At 39.2% G+C, this 27,598-nt stretch overlaps 3 protein-coding genes across 13 annotated transcripts; 1 reads left to right on the top strand and 2 right to left on the bottom strand.

Annotated features, from left to right (window-relative positions):
• Positions 1–1,351: 1,351 nt before the first annotated feature.
• On the bottom strand, positions 1,352–9,782 carry LOC143903637 (uncharacterized). Of its 5 annotated transcripts, none has more exons than XM_077417416.1 (15): positions 9,035–9,782; positions 7,955–8,063; positions 7,667–7,889; positions 7,325–7,580; positions 7,080–7,218; positions 6,791–6,960; positions 6,332–6,715; positions 6,044–6,251; positions 5,868–5,934; positions 5,549–5,783; positions 5,243–5,386; positions 4,940–4,983; positions 4,775–4,868; positions 4,467–4,691; positions 1,352–3,202 (listed from the first exon to the last, which is right to left on the bottom strand). In XM_077417416.1, the coding sequence occupies exons 3-15, from the start codon at positions 7,859–7,861 to the stop codon at positions 2,532–2,534; spliced, it is 2,832 nt and encodes a 943-aa protein (XP_077273542.1). In that variant the 5' UTR covers positions 7,862–7,889; positions 7,955–8,063; positions 9,035–9,782; the 3' UTR covers positions 1,352–2,531. The 5 variants fall into 5 exon arrangements, with proteins under 5 accessions (XP_077273542.1, XP_077273539.1, XP_077273541.1 ...); XM_077417413.1 differs by having other exon boundaries at positions 7,667–7,865; XM_077417415.1 differs by having other exon boundaries at positions 7,667–7,865; positions 9,223–9,782.
• Positions 9,783–10,440: 658 nt separating this feature from the next.
• Positions 10,441–22,847, bottom strand: Cib (thymosin beta cib). 7 transcript variants are annotated; one of them, XM_077417438.1, is made up of 8 exons: positions 16,224–16,379; positions 15,764–15,917; positions 15,418–15,534; positions 13,403–13,555; positions 12,878–12,991; positions 11,904–12,017; positions 11,495–11,608; positions 10,441–11,414 (listed from the first exon to the last, which is right to left on the bottom strand). In XM_077417438.1, exons 4-8 carry the CDS (start codon positions 13,530–13,532, stop codon positions 11,386–11,388), a joined length of 501 nt encoding a protein of 166 aa, XP_077273564.1. In that variant the 5' UTR covers positions 13,533–13,555; positions 15,418–15,534; positions 15,764–15,917; positions 16,224–16,379; the 3' UTR covers positions 10,441–11,385. The 7 variants fall into 7 exon arrangements, with proteins under 7 accessions (XP_077273564.1, XP_077273563.1, XP_077273562.1 ...); XM_077417437.1 differs by lacking the exon at positions 15,418–15,534 and having other exon boundaries at positions 16,224–16,378; XM_077417436.1 differs by lacking the exons at positions 15,418–15,534; positions 15,764–15,917; positions 16,224–16,379 and adding an exon at positions 22,688–22,844.
• A 596-nt stretch (positions 22,848–23,443) lies between these two features.
• LOC143903639 (general transcription factor II-I repeat domain-containing protein 2A-like) lies at positions 23,444–26,991 on the top strand. Its single transcript, XM_077417418.1, has one exon. It carries the CDS (start codon positions 24,538–24,540, stop codon positions 26,464–26,466), a length of 1,929 nt encoding a protein of 642 aa, XP_077273544.1. The 5' UTR covers positions 23,444–24,537; the 3' UTR covers positions 26,467–26,991.
• Positions 26,992–27,598: the final 607 nt, after the last annotated feature.

The following is a 27,598-nucleotide window of genomic DNA, read 5'->3' as shown; positions in this document are numbered from 1 at the left end:
TGTATTTGAACTGTGTTGCGAGTGTACAGATAGATTATACAATTGATGCACTTATATCTAGAGGAAATCGCACGCACACTTTGAGACACCAATAGTACACAAGTATCTAACACTGCTAATACAGTATGTTTTGTTACGTAAATGTGTGCGATGAAGAAAGGGATTCTCGTAGAAACGCGGGGATCTTGCAATGAAAATTCAACGGTATGTATTACGCGATAAAACTTGAAGGATTTTCTGGCCTTTAATGCCAAATAGGTTTGCCTATACACCAAGTATATAATAGCACACAGAATATAAATATTTCCTTGTAAGTCGCACTTCCGAAGGATGTTTATCGAAACTGTACGTTACGAAGGAACATAGGTCTTATCATTCCATTTTTCTTTCTCTTTTGTCATATCGGTAATATTCACGAGTATGTCCACCTGAGATTTTCGATTGTAAATAGTGAAGATCAAGTGTAATATGCGTGTAAATAGTTTAACATTAAGCTTCGTGTATCACACTGGACCTTTTCTTGATTACCTTGTGAAATCTCAGTTCTTAGAGTGCCTCTAGCGTTTAGCACGTTGTGTGATATACGAGCGTAGAATTCCGGCGATTGAAATCAAAACCCAAGCCCTGTAATAGCGAGTTTACGTAAACCTTTTACCTTACCTTACCGCTTTTAAAGATGTATCGTAGAGATAATTTTTCTTTTTCGCATGTATCTTACATGGAAGAGACTATTGTACGGTTCGATATTAGAATTTCTATGAAATATATATATGCATATGTAGGAAAGTGTTCAATTTCGTTGATAATTAATCGCTGAATCACGTTTGTCCATGCTAAATTTTTTTTGTTTCAAAACTACGATGCGCAACGATGAGTTTATAATATTTACGTAGTTTCTATCTATTCTACGATACGTAGAGATTCTGTTCTAGTAAGCAGATTATCGTGAAAATCGTGTTAAGAAAACCTTGGTAATCTATGGCTTCCTTTTAGATGAATTGCATAACGATTCCGATTCCGAAGATCACGTGATGCTCTCGAAATTTTCCTATTTTCAGTCGATGTCGGCACGCTCGCGTTGATGTACGTCGAGGTCACATTGGTTTATTCATCGAGTCACAGTTCATGAAGGCACACGAATCTGCTATATAATTCCAGTCACGATTTATTAGTAAAATCTCATTACGCTAATAATCTGAAGCTTATTTTAAATTTAAAAATAAATTTTTTTAGGTTCTGTCCTATTTAGAACAGGAGCAAAGCCAAAAAAATCAATGTTACAGTACAGACAAAGAAAAAGTATATACCTAGTAATTTAGAAGAAACGCAGGAAAAAAAAGAGAAGATTGCATCTTTCTGCATTATTTATTCACATAAGGTTTAGCAAAAGTTGTATAAAGGTTAATATTAAGTAAAAGTTGTATAAATGTTGAGAAACTTTAGTAAACTTAATATTTTTAGTAAACTTAATATTATTAATAGATTACAAGATCTTAACTTATGCTACATGTTGATTCTTAAATATTCTAAATAGGTTACGCCCAGATACTTTTTGGAAATAATTAAGTTTGCAAAATAATGAATGAGGCTTGATACAATAGTCAAGATTTGATAACTATTAATAGGACCGATTGATAATCCTAACAGGGATACCCATTTTGGTTCAGAGATAATATTCACTTCGTTTATCGATATTTGTCTATCGGTATCTTATTAAGAAATATGTCATTGTAATTAATAATAATGATACTTTTCAATTATTTAAAATACCGATAAACATTGCTAATCGTATATGGAATATTTCAGCGAAGAAGATGGGCAAAACAGGAATATTGTCATTATAGTTTATGAATTTAGTTTATTCATTATATGTTACTTTGTAATTTTCTTTTTTTTTTAGTGGAGAAACTGTCATTAATTAAATTATCCGCTAAGGAGTTGAGACCCTGGGCGAAATTCAGTCTCGTATACATCTTTCGTTCTTTTTTTTAAACTCAGTTCTATAAAAGTCTTAAGTGTCTCAAGTTTAAATTTTTTAAACATTGATACAGTAGATTAGCTGCGTCATAAGACTGCATCTCTCTTACGTTAATCTATAATACGACGCGTTAAATTCGTTTGCATACACAACCCACGAAGGTGTGATAGATTGCATCTTAAACATTTTGTACCATTACTTTGAGCTTTGTACGAGATAGGTAACTTTGGAAAGTCACAGCAGACGATCTCGTCGATTTCTAACAAGAATCGTAAGTAGTTAATAATTATATATTTTACTCCATATAGTTGCTCTTAATCTTTCAAAATATTTAAATTTTCTGTGGTTATTATATAATTATTGCTCGTTATTTTTAATCTATCATTATTCTAATTTTTTATTAGAATATCGTATCTTATAAATTACCCTCAGTCCTCAGAATCTCACTTCAACGTATATGGAACGTTGAATTAACTATTAATACTGTTTTTAACTTTTACTGCAATAGAGATTCGATCTTATAACTATCCTCAGTCTTCAAAATATATGTGATCTAAAGCGAACCTTTCGGAATAGTACATTGTCCGTTAGGGGACGGTTCTATGATCGGAGCCGGACCTGGAGGCGGAGCTACGCATTGAGGAATATAGGACTGCGGCCCCAACGTCGGGCTCCATTGTTCTTGCATGTGTGGCGACGGCGGCGGTACAGCGTGATACTGCATCGATTGTGGATACATCATCGGCTGCGAGTACATCAACGATTGACTGTTCGTTGGAGAGTGACCTGACGGGTAAGCTTCGGTCGTGGAGTAGTAATGCTGCGGGTACGATGGAGGGGCAGTTCCGTTCTCAACAACGTCGGCGTGCTGAGATGCTAAGTACGGCACGGGTACGTAACTGCCGTTTCCCAAGTAGTACGGGGGACTCCCCGAGTTGCCCTCGTTCGCGTAGTGCGGCGGAATCTCGTGATATTGATATATCGGGCTCGATGTTGTATACTGCGACGGTGCATAACCGTTTGCCGCGCTAGCTACCATGGGCGCTATCTGATGCGACATCGGATCCCAGTGATGCTGCTGCTGCGATTGTTGCATGTGCACATCGTGTCTTCGCGCGTCATACGAATTCATGGAACCATTCGGCGCACCATACTGCTGACCTGGGTGGTATTGCAAGTATGCCGCTGCGCGAGGATTGTGCTGGCGGTTTCGCATCTTATTCACTACAAAAGAAAGTGAGATTTTTGATTATTAATTTTAAAATACACTCTTTTCTCACAGGCTTCACAGATTTCCGTCAAGCTGAGAAAGCTCAAACGGATCTTGAGAAAAAGAAGTGTACGTACAATAAAAGAATATATTAGTTATATTAGTCGAGTTTTCATATTCATATTTTACCCTCCAAAAATTCATTCGTAACGGTTGGATGAATACGTATAAAAATATATGTATATGCAATCATTTTAGAACAATTATATATTGTAAAATAATATAGAACAGAGATCATGCCGGTTGAAAATCTCTCAAAGTTTCCGAATAAATATTATCACACATTAAGTTCGATTTAATGTTCACTCATTTAAAATCCTATCAAAACACAAGATAATTTAGTAATTAAAAAGATGAAAAAGATCTAAGTTCTTAGTCAAAATCGTAGTCTGCCTAGAAAAAATTCAAGATAGTTGCAAATTCAAAAAACAAGAGATAATAGAGAAAAAGGAAAGACTATGAGTAGATTATATAAATTAATAAAATAATAATTAAAAAATAATAAAATAAACAAAAGCAGATATGAGATAATTAAAATTAAAACGAACGTTCAAATTAGAAGTAAAATTAAGGCTTACCCAAGATAATCTAAACATATAATCAGAAACACACGAAGAACAAGACTGTACTGAAATAAACGAATAACAAGCAAGGTATCTCTTACCACAAAGAACACTAATCACCAAACATTAACAGTAACGTCCAAATATAAATAAATATGCTGACATTTAACGGTTATTTATGAGTGGAAAATACATCCTTGATATTCGTATGTGTTATTAATTAGTCTCTTCTGTACCGTCTTGTTCTTTGTTCGCGAGTCCTGCTCATCAAGACCACCTGTTGGTCTGGACAATTTCCAGTAAATATTTAATCATATCTTAATTACTTAAATTTTATTTTGAGCGTTTGTTGTTTCAATTATTTATTTATTTGCTCATTTAATTTATATTTCTATGAACTATTAATTAACACAGTTTTATTTTGCTTTTCTTACTATCTCTTGTTCTGAATTTGACCTTGCTTCTTTTCTCTAGGGGTGTAATATTTCGATTTCAAGTTTGAACTTTGATATTTCTTTTTTTCTTAAATCTTTGGACTTTAACTCGCGTTATGAGAGACGATAAAAGTAGTGTTCCTTTAAATTTTAACAATCCCTTTTTAAACTCTAAATTCATTCCCTCGAAGTATTGACATATTAAATCTTATTATTATTACCTTTAACAGTTCCAGTTTGTTTTCCTTTCTGCTGAATCTGATACGAGGAGTCCTTCCCGCTCGAATTTTTTGGTCCTTGTTTTGACTGTTTTGCATTTTGCACACCATTCAAATGCAAAACTTTGGGATTCTCAGCATTGGCACTTGGTCCCTCATTGTACGTTAACGAACAATTTTGCATGTCATTAACAAGACGATCTATTTCCTCTTGCATATATGGGACATCTACAAAATTACAAAAATTATTAAAATAGATCACATTACCAATCTTTTACATGGATTTTTGTGTGATAAATTATTGTTCATACGAGTATTCGATTGTGCGCCTATAGATTGTATGCCTTGACTCGGTCCATACATTATTGGTCCGTAATAAGTTGAATTTAAAGTACGGAAAGTATCCTGTGCGAAGAATTACATTAATATAACGGTCAATGATAAGTTATAATTATACTCTTCCGTCTACTACATACCTCCAAATGCAGCAGATGTAAGTTATAAAATAAATTTGATGAATCTAATAAGAAATGTAAAAGAAAATATATTATTTGCGAACAAACATTGTGATATGCAAGCATAACCATATTTTATATATTATATGTACATACATACACATATATATGTATATGTACATGTCACAGTAAAAGCGTGAAATCAATAAATGTATACATTTACTGATTTTCACGCTTTTACTGTAACATTAAAATTCATAATTATAATTTTGTTCACAATATAATATCGATATCACGATATATATAATGTCATTAAATACATACAATCTATTTGATTAGGATTGTGTTCCCCAGTTATCGAGAAATTTCCTGGCATGTATGGATAATAGGGATATGCGTTGCTGTTATCTGGGGCAACATAAGATACATTTGGATTGCCACACATATTTATTTGCGAGTTACCTGCAACTAATATAATGGCAGATCAATATAGATTCCGATATCTTTGCGAAAGAAAAATTAAGACTTGCATATCCAATTGCCAGTAAATTAATTTAATTTCAAATATATAAAAAAACATTATAAATATTTTCAACTGTAATATATGGGACGTTATTTAGAAATAATTACCATTGTAAGGTGAGCAATAATTCTCATTTAATACTTTTGATTTCGATCTTGAATTCTGAAGACTGTTTCCAAAATTATTGGATTTTTCAGTCTTATTTCTTGCAGTATTGTTCATCCTTCTAAATACTGTATCAGGTTTTTTGCGTTCTTCCATTATTTCCTGCGTTACATTGTTCGACACTGTGCATTGTGAATTCTCAAATGTAGTTGTCATAGATAAGCTATTAGCCTCTTCCTACAAACAAAAGACAAAAAAAAGCGCGAAAAGCGTTTTTATAATTTAAATATTTCTAACACAATGTCACAAAATTTTACTTACATTTGTCGCACGATTGGAAGTATTTTCTCCAGAATGATTTTCTAATGTTTGATTTTGGTTTATTTTACTAAAAACCAACACATTTGTAAAGTTTAGTTTTTTTATCACAAAAAATGCGAAACAGTATCTTTTATAAAAGACAGAATGCAGATGATAATATATTGATAAATACATACGAAAGTTCATCGCGATGTTCGTCAGAGCCAGTTTTACTTGTTTTGTTGATATCAACATTATCAACCTTATTATTGCCATCATTATTGTTATTCATTAATACACTTTTGTTTATATCTTTTGGTATTTCTTCTATAGTTATGGCATTTATAGCTACGGTATCTTTTCGCTTTCGCGAGAAAGAATTATATGACTTTTTCCATCGTCGAGCTAATAAAATACAAAATAAAGATCCATTATATGTAAATAAATGACGATAGTAACATCATTTAATAATTTAATAAACTAACTTGAATCTGAAGCAACTGAGTGGTTTTTATTAATCGGTACCAAATTTTTCGGCCTAGTTTTTTTTACTGAAGGTAATGGCTTGAGAGCATCATATGGAACAAATTTTTTCTCTCCCAGATCTTTGATAAAGACTAAAACTGGCTCCTTTTCTGTACTCATTTCCTGTATATAACCGTGAAGCCAAAGAGGCCCTTGCTTTAATTTTTGTTGCTCAATTTTATTATTAGTCTCGCTGGTACCACATTCCGGTAAATTAACGCGCAAATTCTTATTGTTATTTCTATCGCATTGTTCGAGATCGTTTATGCTAATCTCTATTAGACATTTGCCGCCAATTTGAAGCTCATTACTGTTGTATCTGTTCCATCCTGCAGATTTTACCTCTGTGCATACAAACAAATTTTAATTTTAAGTATTTTAGTTTTGCTCGAAAAAGAAGAGTAAAGAAATTCCTATACCTCGTTTCAATTCATGCCATATGTCTAACTCTATATTACGATAATAATCAGGAGCCAGCGCTTTTGCAACTTTATAAGGAATAGGTGGTGCTCCCTTCCAATCGGATTCCGTTTCGTCCGTGTCACTATGTTCATCTTTCACCTTTTTGTATAAATCTTCAATCAATTGCCTACAGAAATATACCTCATTTTTAGAAACAATCTATATTTTTAAATAATTAAAAACTCAATGTTTAATTTTCGTCAGCAATAAACGTGGTATATATCGAGACTTCATTAAATGACTTACTCCCTAATGTCAAGATTTCCCTTCTGGAAAAATCTGTCATGTCTAAGCGCAGGGGTTCGGCTATGTAGCATTCTATCCGCAACAGTCTTTATGTTAGGTATTTGATACATATACCTATATACAACTTCATAAACAATAGCTACCAAAAAAAAAAGATAAAAAAGATAAAAAAGATAACAAAAAATTTGGAAAGACTCGTTTTTAGACGCGACACAGTGCATACTAATAGAAAATGTCTTACGTACATTGACAGTACGCGGCCGATTGTACAAAAGCCATCGGATAAACAGGCTCATATTGCTTCGGCTCCGTGTGACAAAGCAATATAACGCCTTTCTTAAACCCATTATTGGTAACATTTTCGCATATCTGCTTTTCTCCAACGAATATGATTATGTCTCTCTTATACAGCAGAGAAATAGCATGAATTTCGTTCAAGCCTCCCCACTCCGTGAAACACTGCATTTCTTTGAGATAGTAATCAAATGACACGGGTACGGACTATACGGAGAGAAAGAAGGAGAAAATAGAAAAGTATAAACGCCAATTCTCTTGATACAAAAACGGGCAATCATATAGATACTTACGTCCCTGAACAAGTGTCTCTTTTTCTTCATAAATTCGATACATTCTCGTCTTACTCGTAGATGATAATGTTGGGTATGATACACTTGTTCGCTGATTGCCCTAAACAAGCAGGTCGGATCTCGGGGAGTAGGTTTCCTGAAATAACCTTCCTTCGCCAGCCATTGGTCCACTGGCTCCTGTATCCGTTTCGACATCTCTCTGTCAACGTTACCATTCAATTTACTGCTAAAAATATGTATACCTAGCTAACAAAGCGTATGACTTTTTTTATTATCTCCATATATTACCTTCCTATATTTGTTTTCACAATGTCAGATATTATCAAATATTCTTTTTCTTTGATATATACTCTATCCACGGGATATCCTAATTCAAGTAGCCACCTCTTATTATTTTCTAAAAAAAAAAGAACAACAATACAAACACGATCGAAGAAAGTAAATTTTGACAAATGGATAGCTCGAATATAAAGGTTCGAGAACTAAGCCTTTCTACTTATATTTATAGTAATAAACTTGATTAATAACGTTTAATTTACTTTCTATCAATGTTATTAATAAAGTAATATGAACATCGATAAATATAATTAGCAGCATCTAAGACCATTGATAAAGAACAAGTATTTATATAGGTTTCCATGGTTTATTAAAATGAGAAATTTATGCTATATAAAATTAAGGAATAGAAAATTGAAAAAAAAATCCTGAACGCCTCAAAATAAATTACATACGACCATACAGGTTACCTATAAATGTATGTCGTATGCTGCGACATACAAAATACAAAATACACAAAATTTCGTCGAAACGAAAGTAGACCTCCTGCAGTCTAGAAAACACTGTTTAATACGACTTACAAGAACAATTAAAGTAAAAAGATCGTTCTTTTCGAGAAGATTCGGTCTTCAATACACACCAAAGTGTACGTGAGATATGCGGGGAAATCGATTTCAATTAATCTTTTAGAAAAATTGTATAAGAATAAAACACGGTTATTAGGCGTTATGACGACAAAGGGACTAAGGGACTGAAGGACAACCAACGAGGCATCATGGAAGACGCGGCAGGTAACAGATAAATTAGACTGCAAGACATTTCACGGGAGAATAGATCAATCGATCGTCCGGCCAATTTTCTTCGACCTTCGGCGTCTTCGCCGCGGAGATCCAAGGTCGATCGAGAGAAGAGATCTAAAGTTGCGAAGAAAAGTGAAAGAGGAAAAAAACCGTCGCCGTCGGTCCCGCGGGCGTGGTGTCCATTTTTTTTCGGAAAGCAGAGACCAGACTTTCTCGCGATACAGCCGAACGAAAGGCTCTCGCGAAGGAAAAGACTCGCGAGGAAACGGGAAGGAAAGGGAGAAATGTTCACCTTGCTCTTCTTCGCTCACTCCCTCGGCAGAACGCCCACGCGCGGTCCACGGTCCACGAGCCTCACGGCCTCACGAAACAACGGCCATTTGACTTTGAAAAACGCAAACGCATCACACGCCGATGATCCCGGTGTCGCCGATACGCGATGCGTGATGTAGGTCAGGTACCATTGGGTACACCACTCACCACTTTGTTCTCTTCTTTTCCCCTCCTCTCAACCCTCCGCTTAGATGGCTTAAGATTACGTCGCGCCCGTCGCGGGGTTTACCAATTTATGCTACCTGTTGCGCAAGTATCGCGCGCGCGCGCGATCGACGTTGACGACGTTGACGACGCTGACGACGCTGACGTCAATGACGTCAATCGGATGTCACTTACGATAAAATTCGCTCGCGGTGCTTTGAATCCCGCATTGCTGATGAAGCGAGCGAGATCCCCGAGATAATTGTGGATAATAATGATACTCGCACTTTTACTCACTGCGCGTGTGGCGATCTCGTTCAGCGCAACGACGTGACGATCGGTGACGATCTTTCTCCTACGATTTATCGGCGCCGGGCCGGGCAGAACGACATAAATAAAGATATCTTAGATATCGTCGTCGAATTTAAGCGCCGGACATGGTCATCGCGAAGGGAAGACCCCCATGGAGATCGACAACTCGGAACTCGGAACTCGGATCGAAAAGGTCAAGGGACCTTTGGACCTTTCTCGATGGTGAACAGCGAAGGGTCGAAAGTCGAAAAGGCACGTCGTCCGATACGTCTGCGTCTGGTCGTGACTCGTGAAACGATTGGCCACGTGCCACGTGCCGCCGGGGCCGCTAACCAATCGCGCAATTTTCAAGTCGCTTTTCCGACTTGCGCTTTCGGCCGAGCAGGTGTGAGTAGGCGCCAAATTTCAATTCGACGCTCAACTCTTATCTCATTAATGAGATCGCGATTTTAATTTCCGCGCAGTCTACAAAATATTCCAATGCCAATATTAATTAATGTAAATATTAATTCTCTACGGACGTTCGTTCCTTTATGGGCTTAAAAATCATGATATTGTAGATGGATCTAAAAATAAATCTTCATGAAATAAAAAAGATTCTTCTCGACTTTTTGTTAAATTTTTTTTACAGTTAATATGTATTTAATCGACACTGATTATTTTTAAAATGTATTGTATTAAGCTATCTATTCATTACAAGCTTGATTTTGCGGATCATTAAATTGTAAATTATTGTAAAAGATCTTAGCAAAAAATTATTATAATCCTAATAGTATCTGTATCTTGCATTTAGTGCTAAATGCAATTATAAATATGTAATACAATTTCCATTGCCTACATGTGCGGACGAAGAAGTTCCTTTAAAGCTAATTAATTAAATTTAATTAGGGTCAAAGAAGCAGACGCCGCTTTTGTACAAATTACTTTTTTTTTTATTCCTCGTAATAATTTCGTCGAAATGACAATGCGATGTATACGAAATATTAAAAAAGTACGATAGCCCGTTTATACAAAATATGATTTTTACAATACATAAGTATAACATCGACCACTGTGTGTACGTGCGTACTTCCGCGATGTCTGCTGTAACGCATCAAATGCAATACCACCGACATATTTGTCTGCCATATCGAAAATAACGAATATACTCGCGCGTGCAGCTTTCTCGGTGTAAAAAAACTACATCCTCCGGCGAGGAGATGACGATCCCGTGCGTTGTTCCGCGATGTGTCGAGTTGGACCCTCGCCCCTGTCTCATAAAACGAATTTCTAACTCGCCACATTTACTAATCTTTTTCTTGCTACAAGTCTTTCGCTTTCTCTCTCTCTCTCTCTCTCTCTCTCTCTCTCTCTCTCTCTCTCTCTCTCTCTCTCTCAAGTAGCCGTAATCTCTGTTCGGAAAATGTAATATTTGTCGCGTGTTCAGCAACGAAACGAGTAGGATGTAGCGAGAGACCAAGTTAGGAAAAACTTACAGCGAGACAAGAGCTGTGTTTAGGTCTGCTCTTATTCTTGCCATCTTGTCATTGCCTAATCGTTGTCGAATTGTCTTTCGAGGCGGTTTGGTACCGAGGTAGGACAAGCAGCAGCGGTATCGTCATCGGCTACCTGATTCAAACGTTGGACGTTTTCGATCAAGAGTTTTCCGACCTCGCCAAAAGGAGAATGCCGGAAAACGGCGATTATAGGATAAGTATAATCATAGCATTACGATTAACACAGTGCTTCGCATTCGCGCCTTTTTTCCTTGGCAATATGAATAATTGTTATAAAATGTCACGGATATAGAAAATGGAAGAAGCGACGAGTCGCGCCGTCCCCGTTCCTTTCCTTCGTTTTCGCGTGGCAGCTTTTCTAAGCGGCTATCTTCTCGGCGTCGATCGCTGAAACAATATTGCCTCGGTAAACGATGTGCCATCTCAAACGGATACAAAAACAAATTGAGAATATACAGCGTACGAACCTTCTTTGGTGGGTAGAGGATTTTTCTCGAGGGTTTCCGCATGCTTCAACTTCGCTGGATCGAAATTCTCGATACCAGAGATCAGCTGTTGCTTCCCCTTTTCTTGTTGGATCGCTGCGTAGAGAATAAAATCTCATTAGTTTATAATAATTATAATTTGATAAGATATTATTTGTAACAAGTTATTGCTTTGTTTATTATTCCGTAATGTGACTTTAATACGAACAGTAAAAAAACAATAGAATGGAAAGACTGTCCACACTATTTTAAAATCAATCTTCGAATTGAAAACTAAAAATTTACAATGTCATAAGATAATTTTTTATTGGCTTTTAATTCACCTAGTGATTCACGGAGTTGGACTATACTGTACATAAGTCAATTTAAAAACCTGACTTATATATCGTACCATCTTTATCGGGTAATGGGTTCTTCTCCTGCGTCTCGGTGTGCTTCAGACTTGCGGTGTCAAACTTCTCGATGCCGGCGATCAATGTTTGCTGAGTCTTCTCCGCGGCAACGTCTAAAAAGCAGGCAAATCATATTTCAGAAATAGGAATGAATAAATTACATGCAGAATCACGACTCAGGAATAGAGTGTTTCATTTAGCTGGCTACAGGATTTGCTATATCCAGCTAGTAACGTAGCTCGAACGGATCAGTGAAGGATAAATTCAAAAACTGTTTACACGATTTATGATCGCCGCGCGATCAATCAATGATTGGTACCGTTTGTCGTCCTTCCTTTATAAGGAACTTGCTATTAATACCTCGTGCATTCAGATAAAGTCTACGTATTTTTATGAGACGAAATTACGCTAAACTAAAGTTTCTCATTATTAATAAAGTAATAATTCTTAATTACAGAATTAACGTATTCGATTTATATTTATATTTTATTTTAACAAGTTCTTTTTTGGATTTATCTTCCTGAATATCAGATTAACTTCTTGCTACGGTACATATAAGAATCTGATTTTAATTTTAAGATTTTATGATTTTATTTTAATCCACATTAAGTCGTGAGAAACCATCCATATAAAATAAAGGGAGGCAAATCTAAGAAGACCTGTATAAATATTGCACAAAAGTTACTTTTTAAAATCTGTTCTTTTTTTCTTGTAAGATTGTGCAGCAAGAAGTTAACCAAAAGGACAAGCAGTAGTATGATCCTAAAATGCTATCAAAGCCACCAGTAAAATTTTCCTTCATTGTAGAATTATTCTAAGATAAAGTTTTGCAGGCAAGAGATTGTTCCCTGAAAAGCGGAAGCGATAGTTGATTTCGGATTTTTGCTGCCACCATGAAAAAGCCCAGGAGATACTCGTCGCAGAACTGGAGAATGAGGTTCCAGAAGTTTCTCCAATCTTTAATGAGCAATACCTTTGGCGTTAGGCAACACAATCTTCTCTTTCATGTCGGCATGCTTCAACTGATCTGCCTTAAAGGTTTCCACGTCATGTATCAACTCGGAATGTTGCCGCTCCTGCCGCACGTCTATGTCAGCAATTCACACATTTTTATTGCAGCTGCGATTGTTTTTATTGGGATACCGCACTGGTAAGCTTTGCGCTTTTTAATATTTTGCGAGCAAACTTAATATTTTTACATCCTGCATTTAACACTAAATACATTTAGTTCTATACTAATATCTACTTGAATAAAATTAAATAAAGATCATAAATTTTTAAATCATTTAAATCAGGATAAAAAAAATATCATTACACATTAATCATATAGATACCACACACACACACAATTAATCAAATATATTAATGAAATAAAATGCAAAAAATATATAATTGTTAAATTTTAAATGTTACGAATAAAACATATAAGTGAGATCATTCAGTTCAATGTAAATTAACTTTAAACAAAACTTGAGATATATTCTTGCAATTTATGCACCTTCGGCGGAGGGTAAAACGTTCTTTTCGGCGGTAGCGGCTTTCTTCATACAGCCATGATTGAAACCTTCCAATTCGCTTTTCAGGTCTAGTGCTACTTTGGGCAGGTCCTTCAACGACGGACTCGACATGATTCAGCCTTGTACTTCTTAATCTGTAAAAAGAGACGAGTGTAGGATCAATCATCTTTGCTCGATAGATACATTTTTAAAGATCAAAGTTTGTAATTCCAATAAAAAAATTGCCAACTTTTCTAATCTTTAAACGGCTATTTTATTGATTCATTCAAGCTAACAATAGTCTGGTATATATTGTATTTTACATAGATATGCAATGTACGATAATTTTATTGCTTGAAGATTCTTGAAGAATTTGAGATTACTGAACTGTTAAAAAAATGTCAATGTGTAAATAATCGTACGTTATAATCTGAAGTACGTTGTTGATCAGTACGCAATCAGTACGTAACACATATCCCGAATATGTGATCGTCCGTTTTCTTTTTCTTTTAAAGTACATTTAACAACGCGAAACATAGAAAATAATACAAATTTGTTTTTCCAACGTAATATTTTCTCAAGTTTTCGTTTATATACGTTTATATTCAACGAACGGTACACATAATATATGATACTAATGGAAAAGGTGCCCGTGCAAGGTGTACGGGCACCTGCTAACGTAACGTAATCGATTTAACTTCCTGGAAGATAGCGGAACACGAACGATATCGCACGTGTTATTAAGTGCGAGAACCATTTCCACGTAAGGTGCACAAAGAGCATTGCTCAACAAATATGAGTGTATCAGCGAGAGACGGTACCGTGCAGTTTCCAATTGTTAGCGCGAACGTGTCGTTTCTTTTGTTAAACCGCACCAACAATCCGCGAGCTGACAACAGCGGCTGCTATTGAATGCCAACGAGGCTGAAGCCGAGAATGAAGCTATCGACAACGACGTCGGAATTGCACGTCGTATCGTCACGATACACCGCAAATACAGCAAAAATACGACTTCACTCGTCGATATATTCGCCGCGAACGCGACTGAGATTTCGCAGACTCGACACTTTAGAAGTTTCCTCTTTTTAAATCCAGAAGATCCCAACCAAGGTAAAACATAGCACAAAATTTCTTTTATTTTGCTCGGATATCCTGCTATTTGTTGTTTATAACAGTAAAAACGGTACTGTTAACTTGGAAATAAGAAATTTCATAAAATAAAATTTAAGACCGTTACGTTATATAAATTGAGAAAAAAAAATAAAAATAAAAAGTTGTAGATGTAGAAAATTATTACATGAGAAATCTGATTTATCTGCGAACTCACGCGACTCTCGAGCAGAGAATTTATGTATCACGCGACGGAAACAGCGGTGGTTCGTTGCTTCCGGTCTCCGTTTCCTTCTAGTATATTTCCTTGTCTCACTTCCTTCGTAAGCACAGCAACAACTGCGTCAGCGTGAAATATTATCGATACGAAGTCACAAAATTATCAAAGTAAAAGAAATACATCTCAGATAAGATGTAAACATGAGATATGTGAAAATTAAATGGTTAACTTATGATTGCAGATGGTAACGCGATCATTACATAGCGATGTTTAATGTATGCTTTAAATAATAAAATCTGACAATTTCTGCAATGTGCATTCGCGTTGAATATTCCCAATCTTTTACTTCACGCTTCGCATTAAAAGATATTACTACGCTACAGTTGATTCATCCGCCCGTCAGTCTTCATTTACGATAACGACGCACATTACATGACCAAGAAGAACACTGATAAATACTGCGTTCTTTTGCCTTTTTCCTCCAAAGAACACGACTATATCTTCGTGACCAACCATACATTACATTACGTTACAAAGTTAAATTACAGCTGTGCATACAGATTTATCATGGAATCTATCACATACATTTATGTTAGAAACCAAACAAGTTTTTTTTTTTAAGAAAATGAGACGAGTCTGAAAAATATTTCTCAAAATTATTGCTTTAAATGGCAAATGATATATTACTTTCGGAAGAAAGAAAACGTCCTGCAACCCCACCGAGTCAGACGTTGCTCCGCCAATAATTGATAGTTGTGGCACGAAATCAACGTCGCAGCGTCGTCTGGCTGTGTACACGCGCCTCTATATCAACATATATAGATACTTATATATATTGAATCCAGTACTGGCGACGCATTTACGTGCTAAACTGTCAATGACTCATTCGTCGGATGCCCCCTTTGCCCACCCCCTTTCACCAAACGGGCTTCTCAGCAACGTTCGCGATTGTGCGCACTCAGGCAGACTTAAAACTTTACATGAGTCAACGTGAAAAAATGTAAGAAAAGAACGCAATACTAATTACGCTTACGTAGGCGATCGGTATCGATCTGCATTTAACTCCCACGTGCTTTTTTCCTAATCGTGTTGTGTTCTGCAATTTATGACATTTGATTGCAAATCAATCTTTTTTTTTCTCTTTATGCGTCTATATTGCACGCGTAACGATTGCATTTCCTGTGCATCTGGAAATAAATTAGATTAATATTCCAGTATATTAATTATATTATCTCATATAATAAATTATATTAATTGTATCGTTCACATGCGAAAGAAAATTACTATTATCTACGTTAATTAAAATATATGTTTCTCTTTATCGTATGGCACGTTATTTGTACCGTATGAGAGCTTGTTGAAAAACCAATGGCGATATAACATCGAATTCGCCCATGTGCGAATAAACTTGCGGGTTCAAAAGAGACGCGGAGAGTAAGAAAAGGTTTGCATTCCACGTGGGTGAAGTCACGGGGACGTCGGATATTACTAACCACATTATCGGTACACACGGCGTGATCGTGCAACATCTTCGACGACAGCGCAAGGTCATCAATTTTGTCCGACTTTTTTTTCTACGATGCTTTTCAAATGTGACGATTCTGGGCGGAACAATCTTGCAAAACGAATGGCTGAAAAGATAAACGGATATTGCGCGGGTGATAGATCCATCGGAGATTCGTGAAGACACTTGAATCTCCAGTAGCGCTCTATTTTTTCAGAGCTGCAATATTTTAGGCTCAATTATAATAGAATGTTGAGCATGTAGAAGTACAGAAAAAAACTGATAAAAAAAACAAACAAACCGGTCTCTCGAGTCGCTCATCGAGTCTGAGTTTTGGGTCCGGGACGATACGTTCCTGGGATCGCGAGAGAGGGCTTTCGAGAGATACGTTCAAACGGTGGGTCAGCATCGACAAGGCTGCGTATAGGTCCTTATATGGTAGCCGGTCGTATATGTCTGTATATAGGGAGAGCTCGAAAAAGAGGCCGAATACGCAACAGAGAAGCAGCGGGAACTCCAACTCACACATACCCTTTGCGTATACGCTTTGCTAAATTCTTTTCTTCCCCCCCCCCCATTCTTTTCGTACGCCTGTGTGGGCGTACGAAGCACGAGTACGTGTGTGCACAAGAACAAGACTCATGTGCAACAAGGCTGCACGTAACGGTAAGAGACGAGGACGAGATCTCGATTGTCCGCAACCAAGACGGAGCACAGATAAAACAGTAATTTTCTTCTTACGCAGCAGATTATGAGATGTTTCGCGAATCTATCGCAAAAAATTAAGTCACTAACTTTGACAAAAAAACCAAAGAAGATTGCAAAGTATTTTTCATTCATTAGCATATAAAAATATATTTTCGTCCTTTAGTTGCCGAATAATTTACTCAGAGGCATGTTCTACATCACGGCCGCCACGCGATAAATAATCCATAATTGATAAAAATCGATACAGATTCGACGTACTTAATGCGATTTAATATCGTTTCTTAATAAAATACCTTCGTTACACGTTACTAATTAGTTTTGATCGCGAGTATCGCTTGCGCTCGTCGCGCGTTTAAGAGCGGCAAGAAAATTACGAGCGCTTTAAGGCCGACAATAAGAAACGCCGTGACGCAACGACCGTTAGTTCCATTTAATTGAACATCCGTAGATCCTAGCCGAGCCGTGGCAAACAACAAGACGGGGTAAGCTTCTCATTGGTTATTATGCAAACTGCAAACGGTGGAATTTAATAAGGCGAGCCGACGCGAGACGACGCTCGCACAGTGAAACTTGGATAAATCTTGGCTCGATCTTCTCGAGTGGACTCGCGAGGTGAAAAGCGAGCCTCTCCGCGAGAAGTTAACGAGAAACTAGGTTGCCAGTGCGGTCGAGATGCGCCGGCAGAAACCGACGGTAGAGTCATCGAGATAGATTAGGCATCCAGGTTGATATTTCATACGAGTGTGTCGTAAAAGTGCCCGAGGCACGATTTCTAGTAGTTGATTTTCAAACGAGGAAAGTATGGCTCTAGGTCGTGCATCCCCATTAATGCGCGCGGCCTGTAAACATTTTCCAAACATTAGAAATTGGCGACCTAATAAACTAGCGTCTATTCGCGCTTCAGAAACTTAACAATTTAGTCAAGTATATCAAAAAGTTTTACTGGTGCAAGTTCACTTAACGCTTTTGAATTGTTTACCGAGGAACAAGTGTTTACAGCTTACCTCGCAACAGGTTTAAGAATCATCAAGATTAATATATTTCAGGATTATATCATAGACACTGTGAAGTAGGAAATAGCAAGTGGCTAAGCCAAGCGTGTCTAAGACGCCCCGACACCGCGTTCAGCCCGAAATTCGTCTAAAGCCTTGCAAATCGGCCGTCAAGTCCGGGGGGGACTTCTCAGTCCTCCGCGAGGGCCCATTGTCGTAGGCATACGGTTCGCGGAACGAGATCCTACGGTCGCTGGCTAACGAGTCCGCGCTGGCTGCCAATTAACTTGGGCAATCGCGTTTAATGGTGGGCCTTCCGCTACCGGCTCTCTTTCCTCGTCTCTTTCGCGCCACGCGTCCACACGTGCAACGGCGTACACGGGCCTGTATCGATCGGCGGTGTAGGCCGCTCTGGAGAGCGGCGAGGCACCTACGCGCGTATACAATGCCCACGTGAAACCGCCGGCTGCATTTGTATCCGTAGCTAGAGAAACGCTTTACCGAGCGACGGCGACTGTTGAGCAACCGCGATTCTCTCTCTCTCCAGCTCTCTTCCGTGCGACCGTGACGGCTAACGAACCCTGGACGCGCGTATCGTATCGAGCGGTGGCGCGTACATGCCCCAGGGAGGTATATAGGCGCGAGGCTCCGTATTATATAAATATTGTCCGAATTACGAACGTCCCGATGTCGAGTGCTCCAGCACGAACGAGACGGTTTCCGAGTCACGAGCGACCGAGCGACCAGGTGGAGTTCCCAGGTCTCCCAAGCTGAAACACTTGCCAGGACAGGTTGAAAAACCAGAGTTAGAACGACCGATTACGCGCGTGACACGCTTACTTGGAATTTCTTAGCTCAACGGGATCCTCGAGTCCCACGAAGCCGTTTCTCAATCGGGCTAAAACTGAGAGTCCTGGCAACACGTTAACGAGAGACGCGAATGAGAAAGAATCAAAAGTAATCGCGAATTCGTTGTTCCTTCGTCGGCAATATTAGAATTTAAACGCATGAGTCAATGTCCGCACGAGTCTGAAAAGGATAACGGTTTATTAATCGAGATGTTCGATAAAAAGTATCTCGATATGAATCTCTCGGTTCTCTCGGTCAATACTGTCAATAGACACGCACGTCGCGTAACGCGGTAACTTCAGCCGTCGAGGGGTCGAGGCATCCCTGGCGCCTGAACGTATGCACCAAGTGTCACTAAGCGCCAACTTGGCTCAGGTCCTTCTCCTACACACGGCGCCGTGTGCGAAACCGCGATTTAGAAGGAGCAGCTTCCTCGGCACGTTCATTACCGGCGTTTATGCGGAGTCAATTAAAACCTTCCTGGATCAAGTTAGTTGTTTGCTCATGTATACCTACTCGGAAACCCATCCCTCCGCGGAAGTAACAGAACCTCCAAAGTATTTCAACATGGGTAAACGTATCGCACACGAACCTCTCGAAAGCCAAACTTGTAAATTACTTATTTTAGAGCCAGAGTATTAATTGATTACAACTTTGTCGACATTATCTACCTTCTCTTTCAGGGTCGATCAGTTTAACTTCTAAAACGCTCGTACATCCCGACGCAACATACTTAGGTACTATTCACGTAGAGAGCGACAGAGTCTTCCGCTTTCCGATAGCGCAACGGCCGAACGGCGTGCTAATATAGACGCGTATGTACACACACGTGACACGTGCGGACTTGTATTCGCGACGCACGAATGGGTAGGGCGCGTACGCAGCACGCACGTACGCACGCATACATGGACGCAACGACGGGGGAGGCAGCGCCGAGCGCCGAGGTTGCGCCAGGGGAGCGGCCGGCGACGGCGGTGGCTGCCGCGGCAGACGGTTTCATCGATCGGCATTGCCGGCATCGTCCGGAGGAGAGTGCGAGCGAGGTCCGTGAACTCTGCGCCGACGGCGCATCCCGGTTTTCATGGTCATGGGTAAGAGGGCGGTTTCCCTCGACGGAGGGAGGCCGAGAGTCGCGTCCTTCGCCTCGCGCGACTCGCGATCAGGGACGATTGCCGTAATAGTATCACTGATATCGTTTTATTCTCGTCATTCCTTCTCTCCCCTCTGAAGCCTCACATTCAAATCGAATGAAATGTTTTAGCGTTCTAGTCGGAAACACGCATTCAATACGAATTTGAATTTCAATGCCGAGCTGGAACGATGTTCCATTCACGGTTCTGATGTTGTAATACGCTTTTTCTATCCGTTTAATTACGAATGGACACGAAACGAACCGAAGGAGAAATAAGGCCGTCACTATGCGCGTGCGAGTCCCGTAACTCTCAGGAAAACGAAGGTATTGTCCGGCTGACGTGGCGAGATGTGATGGAATATCTTGGGTCTTGGGTGTACGACGGGTGGGCTCGCGAGACAGAAACGGTCTCGCGATCTGGGGAGACGCTAATCGCGAGCAAATCGAGCCGGGTAAACGCAATTGTCGAGCATGGAAGCGCGCGATTCGCGACGGCGGAGTTGCGCTTGTACAGAAGCCTAGCCCTCCTCGTTCGCCTTGAAACGCTCGGGACATGATAAAATGCAAATGCAACGCCCGACGCAGCGTTTCTCCCTTAGGAATACGCAGAACGTGGGGAAATTGCCGTAATCGAATTCGATGCTATGACGAATAAAGAGTAAATCCGTAATTTCTAACTGCGAGTTTTCTTGAAATTAAGAAAATGTGATATATTAAACGTGAGGATTATGTGATTGAAAATTGCGATGTATCTAATATCTACTAATCATAAAGTTAAAATAAGATAATTAATGTTCAATTATATTTCCAGAAATTATTCTATGAGCGTAAAAGGTCAGCGCCCGAATGTGCGATGCATAAGCATAGAAAATGGAGTACTGGACATTACTGGACCAACGACGACGACGACGACGACGACGACGACGAGAGGAAGACGCATATGCACGCTCCGCGTGCGTTGTATGCATCTGTCAAAACCACGCCCTTATCCCCATCCTGTTGCCTCGCGCTATTCGCCTGTACTTATACGAAGGAAGAGCAAGGAAGTTATCCGACAGACTTTCCACGATTGAAACAATCTGCCTCCCTTCGAGAGAACGATCGATTTTAATTGCCGTTAGCAGCTCTAATTGGACATGTTAAAGACTAAGTTACATTTTGGGAAATAATTCTTTGAACAAATAGGAATATACGGCGAAATGCAAAAAATGACAGTAAAGATAACGCGATAAAGAAAAATATTGAGACAACATATATGAAGCGAACGAAACAGGGAGCGATCGATGAATAAGTTTTAATAAGCTGTCTAATTTTACGTTTGACACATTTGCGTTTCCATAAACACACATTTGGAAAGTAGTATCCTTAGAATTAATCCTGATCGCTCTGTCGGAGCGTTTCAAATTGGTCCGATCGAAAACGCTATGAATTCGTACGATACACAGTCCACTAATTAATTCGGGCTCGTTAATTCACGTTCGTTAATCTTATCCTTATGCGCATGCATAATTGCAGCGAGATATAATACGGTAGTACGTATAAGGTATCACCCCAAGTAACAAGCATATAAAAAATTTTTTGGCGTTGTAATTTTAGGGAAATATACGGTAATGGGTATCGTAATGATATAAAGCGGTTATGATGGAACGATCATCATTATAACGGTAAATCACTCATTCCCGGTTCGTCCGATTCTCCGTCATATTCCACGAAGACCATTATTAATCCGTGATGCCATCGTTCAATTATGTGGAGACGAAGGAATAAAAAATCATTCTTTTCTCCTAGAAAGTAAGACGCCTTTCTCGACCACACCCCGGGTCCATTTTCGATCGCGTCGAAAGACCGATCGATATCTCGGTGCTCGGTGGGCCCGGCCGGTGGAGACACGTAATTTCGGGATATGCAATTTATTATACATTACAACCATGTTCCTATCTCATCGCCGTATATACGTAATAAAGATCTCACATTTGTCCCCGTATCTGTAGAGCGACAATGAAATTTAGCTTCCCACGTTGCAGACAAAATGGAATTGATGCCGAAATCTCGCCTTTTTCGATTATCGTGAACAAACATAAACGGCTCAATGCTGCGTGTTTATATCGAAGCGTGAGCTCGATGATAATTGTAACGAAGTCTGTGGGCGCTGTTACGAAGGACACACCGTTACCGAGATAAAGTTAACACACGCGTGTTAAAGCTATATCAAACGAGAATCGTATGCCGGGGAATCGTGATAACGCCGACTTATAAGGCGGTCGCAACCATCGTCTCACAAGAACGAAACCTTAGGTATTTCCAGGCCGCTATCTTTGGACGAACTTTGGACAAAGATCACTCACATCGTTATAGCTTCACCAATTCGGGACTCTCAGCTGGGATGTGAAGGACCGATCGCCGAACGAATTACGCCGTCTTACGCGAAGGAAAGCACCATTGGAACGCAAAGTATCACGGCTCGACCGTAGAGATTCTCACGGCAGTCTGGGGTCAATCCTTTCTCACTTCCGCAAATTAATATGCGGGGAAAAAAAACCAAGAGGCGACGAAAGGAGGAAGAAGACGCTCGCTGTCCGTGAATCGTTTTGGAAAGCCGGGCGAGTAACTTCTTTTAAAATACACAGGAATCGAGATGTTCGAAATCGTCTTTGGAGGATGTTTAGTTTAGAGTTTACCGTTCGGGCCGATTCATTCGGAGGGCTCGCCTTTAAGTAATCCGCCATTGGACGCACATCGCCGTGGGGAAATCGCGGCAAAGGGTGCACTGACCTGTCAGTTGACGCGTGCGAGTTTCTAGGGCGCAGGCAGGCGCGTACACCGTCGAACGGCAGGCGAACGTTGCTCAAAGGCAGGAACGAGACGGTACACGGTACACTGACTGACGACTGACCGGTTAGCGCTTCTGCGGCACGTAACACCAGGTAACAGCAACAGCGTCGAGCAGCGCCCATCATTCATCCCCCTCCACTCGAGCCGAGGTCTCCCTCCTCAGGGCGACAGGCCCCTCTCGCCAGGATCGGCGCAGAAAAGGATTCGATGGAGTATCCGTAGAGCCTTCGACAATGCCGGTGACGCGCTCTGAAATAATTGGATAGTTTATAGTTGATAACGTAAATAATTAATATTATAATAGAGCATCACACAAAGGGAAATCTTTTAGTTTAGTTTTATTATATATATGTATTCGCAATAAATAAGAATTGAAACAAGTTGAACGGTACTCTCATACTCAGTAATTTACTAATTTAGAATTAACTTTTCTATGTGCATACACACAGCAAGAGAACAATACTACAAAAATATATTTATGTTATAAATCATATGTCGTTTCTTTTGCAACACAACACAAGTACAGCATCTGGGTCTTGCGAGTGCACATCTCGTTCCTGAATTGGGATCCCACCGCTCTCGAATGAGGACCAATCGACGCTTAGCTGCTACCTCCCCAATCGCGCCAATTAATCGCGTTCCCCTTTCCTCCGAGTTTCTTCCGATCGTCTCCTTGACCGTCATGCGGAGGCAGGGTTGCCAGATTGGGCGATTTATCGCCATTTGGGCTATCTCGCCGCCAAACGGCGATCGAAAAATCTAAGAAATCGCCTGTCGCCCAAATGGGCTATTCTGAAACTTACTCTAACGATTTTAGGCTCTTGCAATTTACAAGAATTTTTTTCTAATTTTTATAAATCTAGTTACGAGACATGTCTATTGCCAAGTTACCGATCTAGGTGATATCCATGCCAATGAATCGCAGCCAATGTAATACTTTTAACTCTTAATACATTTTGGCGTCTATGGCGCGATAAGTTTCAGATAAGTGGTCTGGAGTCTAGATATTTATGTCTTATGTGTTTGCAATCTGTGGTCACTCTTCACGTTTGAAATTATTTGGAAAAAATTGAGCTGAGGCTGTGACTTATATTTATTGTGTATTTACATGAGCTGAGTCTTGAATAAATAATGGGAAAGTATGGCAAATACGCCAAAAAATATAGAGCAGCATGGCAAGCCTTGCCGGAATTTAGTGGTATAATCCATATATGATTTAACCTATAATTTTGCGTTATATGTACTTGTACTGATTAAATTTTTCAAGATTTGCTATTTACAAAATTCTAATATATAATCATTATCTAATTTATAATCATACATGATAAATCATTACTCGAAAATTGTATAAAAATATCAGTCAATCTGCCTTCAATCGCCTTTCTCGGTAAAGTTCGGAAACGCACCGCCGTTTTTAGCTGGATTCAGACAGGACGCGTCAAGCATCAAGCAGCGAGCAGCAACCCAATCAGCGAGACGATATTTTCTACGCCACTGCTGATATCACCTCGCTGATTGGGTTGCTGCTCGCTGCTTGATGCTTGATGCGTCCTGTCTGAATCCAGCTTTTGTCGCACAATTCAAATGATGACTCGCTGTTATACGCGACTATATACAGCTGAATGCAAATCATTTAAACATTATTTGTATATAGCGAGCTTTCGGATTACTTTATAGGATGGCTGCAGCGCAATGATGATCCTAATGCAACTACCGAAGCGTATTGCAAAATTTGCAAGACAGGACTACGTGCTCAAAAAAATGATCTCGAGAAGCATAGTAAGACGAAGATGCATCGGGACAATGCGGCAACCTTCACGGTCAAACAGAAGAAATTAAATAATTGCGGTATTGACGTTGTTGCAAATGAAAATAAAGCAATGGATCTCAAACTGGCAGTATATGTAGCTACACACAATGCAGTAAACAGTATAGATCATTTAAGCGATCTGCTTATACAACTCGGGAAGAAGAGTACTTTAGAGTCGTTACGTATGCATCGCACCAAGTGCTCTAAGCTGATATCTAATGTTATTTCGCCGGCGTTGTTGATTGAGCTAGTCGAAGATGTAGGAAATGAGCCTTATTCATTAATTGTAGACGAATCAACTGATATATCAGTAAAAAAATATATGGCCGTGTGCATAAGGTATTTTAATTTGATACAGAGGGATATTGTGACACAATTTCTAGGAATAATACCGATAATCGAGACGACTGCAGTCGCTTTATACGATAGTCTCGTTAATTATTTGAAAGAAGTGAATTTGCCTGTAAAAAATTTAATAGGCATAGGCACGGATGGTGCCAGTAACTTGTGCGGTAAAAATCACTCATTATTCATTCTTCTGAGGGAAAGAGTTCCATTGCCACAGCTTCAGAATGTACGATGTATTTGCCATTCGCTGCACCTATGCAGTTCAAAAGCATCGGAAGTATTGCCTTCATCTCTTGAGTTCCTGGTGCGAGAAACGAGAAATTGGTTCGCGAACAGTCCGTTGAGACGTGCTCACTATGCAGATTTGTTCAACTTGATCAATGATCATAACAAAGCGCTTCTTAATCTCGTACAGTTATCTGCAACCCGTTGGCTAGCGTGGGAAGGAGCAGTAAAACGGATATTATATCAATGGATAGAGCTGAAAACGCATTTTGAAGTAATAGCCGCAGGAAAAGAGAAATGCTATACCGCGAGAACATTATGCAGCATGTACAAGGACCCGGCAAATCACCTGTATCTAATCTTCCTGAAGTCGATTTTGTATGAAGTTAACGAAGCAAACATTTTATTTCAAAGTACGCAACAAGAGATTACAATGGCGTATGAATCCTTGACGGCGCTCGTACTGTCAGTTGCTACTCGCATTATTAAACCACTTTTCATGGCAAACGCGATTAAGACCGAAGCGAAATTCAATTGCATCGAAGAAGCATTAAATAACGAGATGGCTCGGCAATCATTGAGTAATGTGGATTTCGGGATCGAGTTCAAGAATGCGGCTACAGCGTACAACTTAAACTCCGAAGAGTTGAACGATGTCAAAGCTCGGTGCTATCAGTATTTAATTACTTTACTGACAGAGCTTCTAAAACGAATTCCGAGCAACATGTCAATCTTAAAGACATCGACGAAACTGTGCGTGAAATCAATATTGAGCACGACAAAAAAAGTATCTGTCGAAGATTTGCCGATAGCTTTGCTTGATAATCAGACCGATCTTTCCGAGGTAGAGAGTCAATTGCGAAAACTTCCCTTCATTGATTGGTCATCACATTTTCCGGACCAAGTTATGAAAAGTTCTACCGCATTCTGGTCTAATGTTCGTATATATAAAGATGCTAGAGGTTATCAACCATTCGAAAAATTGGCTAAATTTGCATTAAAAATTTTGTCGTTACCATTTAGCAATGCAGTAGTCGAACGAGTTTTTTCGGTGATGAATGCCACTAAAACGAAACCGCGAAATAAAATAAATTTCAAGATGCTCGATGCCATCTTGAGAATACGAACGCACTTTCATGCAAAAAAGATTTGCTGCCAAAGATTCGTGCCATCTAATCTTATGTATGAGAAGTTTACGTCGAAAATGTACGATATTAAGCTACCGATAACTGAAAATACTCCAGGAACTTCAACTGCAAACGAGTCAGAAGACTCAGAAGAATGCCTAAATGAGACGATGACATTATTTGCACAGGATGACGATAACATCGTATAATATGAAACGTATATACTTTCGATATAAATCGTACCAAAGATAGTACTAAAGATTAGAATAACATATACAAAGATTAACTTTCTAATAATTTTAAAAATTTTTTTAAATATCTAGATATTTCGTTCTGTAAAATAATTTTTCTTATATCTATTTTTAGTTTTATAAAATAATTTTCTACATAAATATGTGCGATATCTTCTATTTGCTTTCTTTTGTATTTAGGTATAATTATAAAGATAAATGTGAAGATGTATGTAAAGGCATAGATTTAGGATAAAAAAAAAAAAAAATGTGCTGGTAGGTATTGAATAAAATAAAATATTTTCAACCAATATAAATTACAAGGAATGTCGATTTGAACTGGATAAAGTTTGCTATTTATAGGCTCCGCGACGATATATATTTCTTATAGTATGTTTTCATACGCGCGACAAAAATCTGATTGGTCGGTATACAAAATGGCGATTATGGGCTACTTTGCAAAAGACTATCGGCTACCTCCCACCCAGAACATCTGGCAACCCTGTGCGGAGGGGTAACTGACTCACCCTCTCAGCGACGACCGGGAATTCACGTTCGACGCACCGCCGGCGCCGCGCCGCAAATCTGACATTGAACGACGCCGACACGGCGCGACCTCTTCCCTCTTCTTTCGGCGACGATTTTTTTATACGTTGCCATTGCCGTGCCGTTCGTCTCATGTCCTTTCCCTTGTTTTTCTCTCTCTCTCCTTTTTCAGCTGAACAATCCGTTTCGCGATAATCTATTCCCGCCGCGTTAGGGAGGGGGTGAAAGGGAACAGAAGACGAGAGAGTATCGGGGGTTGACACACGTCGGTGAGTCATCAGTTTCCTGCGCACATGCGGGCCCATCTGCGCGTCATATGTTCGTCCGGCTACGTTAGGTTTAGCTGAGAACCCGAAATAATTGAGTAAAAACCGATACAATTTCGTAGGTTTTTTTTTCCAGATACGGCATAATAGATATACGATAATTTTTACGTTAGTTTGAAGCGAGTCAAACTGAATTAAATTTTTTGAAATTACAATGGTCGAACGGAATGTTAATTATCGCCTTCTACAACTCCCTTCTCTATGTATATATACTATGTAACAAATTGTTTTTTATAAAT

This window comes from Temnothorax americanus, unplaced genomic scaffold, assembly GCF_048541705.1.
Source record: "Temnothorax americanus isolate GAGA-0224 unplaced genomic scaffold, ASM4854170v1 Scaffold49, whole genome shotgun sequence".
Lineage (NCBI taxonomy): Eukaryota > Metazoa > Arthropoda > Insecta > Hymenoptera > Formicidae > Temnothorax > Temnothorax americanus.
The sequence above is the reverse complement of the archived record's forward strand: the minus strand, read 5'-3'. Positions and strand labels throughout refer to the sequence as shown.

Excerpts from the sequence above, each read along its gene's own strand:
- LOC143903637 (XM_077417416.1), bottom strand. The coding sequence starts at position 7,861 with ATGTCGAAACGGATACAGGAGCCAGTGGACCAATGGCTGGCGAAGGAA. Across the intron at positions 6,716-6,790 it reads ATGGCATGAATTGAAACGAG|AGGTAAAATCTGCAGGATGG; the intron begins GTATAGGAATTT and ends TTGTATGCACAG. Across the intron at positions 3,203-4,466 it reads ACAAACTGGAACTGTTAAAG|TGAATAAGATGCGAAACCGC; the intron begins GTAATAATAATA and ends TTTCTTTTGTAG.
- Cib (XM_077417436.1), bottom strand. The coding sequence starts at position 13,532 with ATGTCGAGTCCGTCGTTGAAGGACCTGCCCAAAGTAGCACTAGACCTG. Across the intron at positions 11,609-11,903 it reads CCCATTACCCGATAAAGATG|CGATCCAACAAGAAAAGGGG; the intron begins GTACGATATATA and ends TTCTCTACGCAG. Across the intron at positions 11,415-11,494 it reads TCCTCTACCCACCAAAGAAG|CGATCGACGCCGAGAAGATA; the intron begins GTTCGTACGCTG and ends ATATTGTTTCAG.
- LOC143903639 (XM_077417418.1), top strand. The coding sequence starts at position 24,538 with ATGCATCGGGACAATGCGGCAACCTTCACGGTCAAACAGAAGAAATTA.